This window comes from Terrapene carolina, unplaced genomic scaffold (genome assembly GCF_002925995.2).
Source record: "Terrapene carolina triunguis isolate 2854851 unplaced genomic scaffold, T_m_triunguis-2.0 Scaffold21936, whole genome shotgun sequence".
Classification (NCBI taxonomy): domain Eukaryota; kingdom Metazoa; phylum Chordata; order Testudines; family Emydidae; genus Terrapene; species Terrapene triunguis.
This window is the reverse complement of record NW_020686287.1, coordinates 1-1,282: the sequence shown is the minus strand read 5'-3', so window position 1 is coordinate 1,282 and position 1,282 is coordinate 1. Positions and strand designations below refer to the sequence as shown.

General features: G+C 64.0%; 1 protein-coding gene across 1 annotated transcript; it reads left to right on the top strand.

The window, feature by feature from the left end:
• Positions 1-347: 347 nt before the first annotated feature.
• Positions 348-1,006, top strand: LOC113408688 (neuropathy target esterase-like; the record flags this gene model as incomplete). Its single annotated transcript, XM_026662063.1, has 2 exons — positions 348-496; positions 890-1,006. Coding segments are annotated over exons 1-2 (261 nt in total), but the record flags the coding sequence as incomplete, so codon positions are not given.
• Between the last annotated feature and the right edge of the window lie 276 nt (positions 1,007-1,282).

The following is a 1,282-nucleotide window of genomic DNA, read 5'->3' as shown; positions in this document are numbered from 1 at the left end:
CCTACCCCAAGGGCAGCGACAGCCCTAGGTGCTGGCAGGGTCCCTTCTGCCACAGCCCCTGCCTCCCAGGGCTGCTCCTGCCTGAGCATGCGGGCCTGCCTTGGCAGCCAGTGGCTTCCCTCAGGCTGGCTGGGCACAGTCACTCCTGATGCCCCAGTGGCAGTTGCTGGGATCCAGCTCCAGCCACTCAGCTGGACTGAGCCAGCTGGGGTGGGGGTGGGGGTCAGACCTGCAGAACTTAGGAGAGACTGTCCCTTGCAGCCCCCTTACCCAGGATGCTGTCCCAGGTGGGGCTGATCCACCCCCTTGCAGGACACTCCTGTTTTTCCCCACACACATACAGGTGCCCGACATGGCGGAGATCCAGTCGCGCTTGGCCTATGTGTCGTGTGTGCGCCAGCTGGAGGTAGTAAAGTCAAGCTCCTACTGCGAATACATTCGCCCGCCCATCGACCGCTTCAAAACCATGGACTTTGGCAAGTTTGATGAGATCTACGTGAGTCCAGATGGTCTGGGCCATGGGGGTGGGGAATGTGGGAGGCCCTGATCAGGGAGTGGGGGGAGTGTCTGTGCTCGGCCGGGGGTGGGGAGGGCGAGAGGCCCCGATCTGGGTGGCGGGATGGTCTGTGCTTGGCCGGGGGTGGGGAGGGTGGGAGGCCCTGATCTGGGCCACTGGCTGTGCCCAGGTTGGGGAGGGAGAGGCCCTGCTTGAGGGGATGGGTTGGAAATCTGATGGCCACCCTTGTGAGGAGCAGCCCCCCCAGCTGCGTTGGAGCACCCAGGGCAAATCCATGTCTTGCTCTGCAGCGGGTGCAGCCTGGCCTGGCCAGTCCCCCCGCAGCTGGCTGGAAGGAGTGGGCCCCTCACCCTGCCCATCCATTTCATGCAGGACGTGGGCTACCAGCACGGCAAGGTGGTGTTCAGCGGCTGGAGCCGCGGCGACATCATTGAGAAGATGGTGAAGGACCGGCGCTCGGCCGACTTCTACGAGAGCAAGCGCATGGATGTGAGTGCGGGGGCAACAGTGGGGCATGGGCCAGCAGGGGATGGGTAGCTACAGTGTGTGCCTCGTCAGACTCCAGCCACTTAGTACCCTTTTGTGCCAAGCTGACGTTCCTACAGGGTCCTGGCTGTGGCAGCCCCATGGCGCAGCGCCAGTGCCTGAGGCACGGGAACAACCAGCTCAGCCCTGGCGCTCCAAGTGGTAGGGCTGGGGGCTCCAAGAGGAGTGGGGTGGCTTGGCAAGGAAGTGCCCTCCCTCATCAGTGCAGACCCCAGTTCC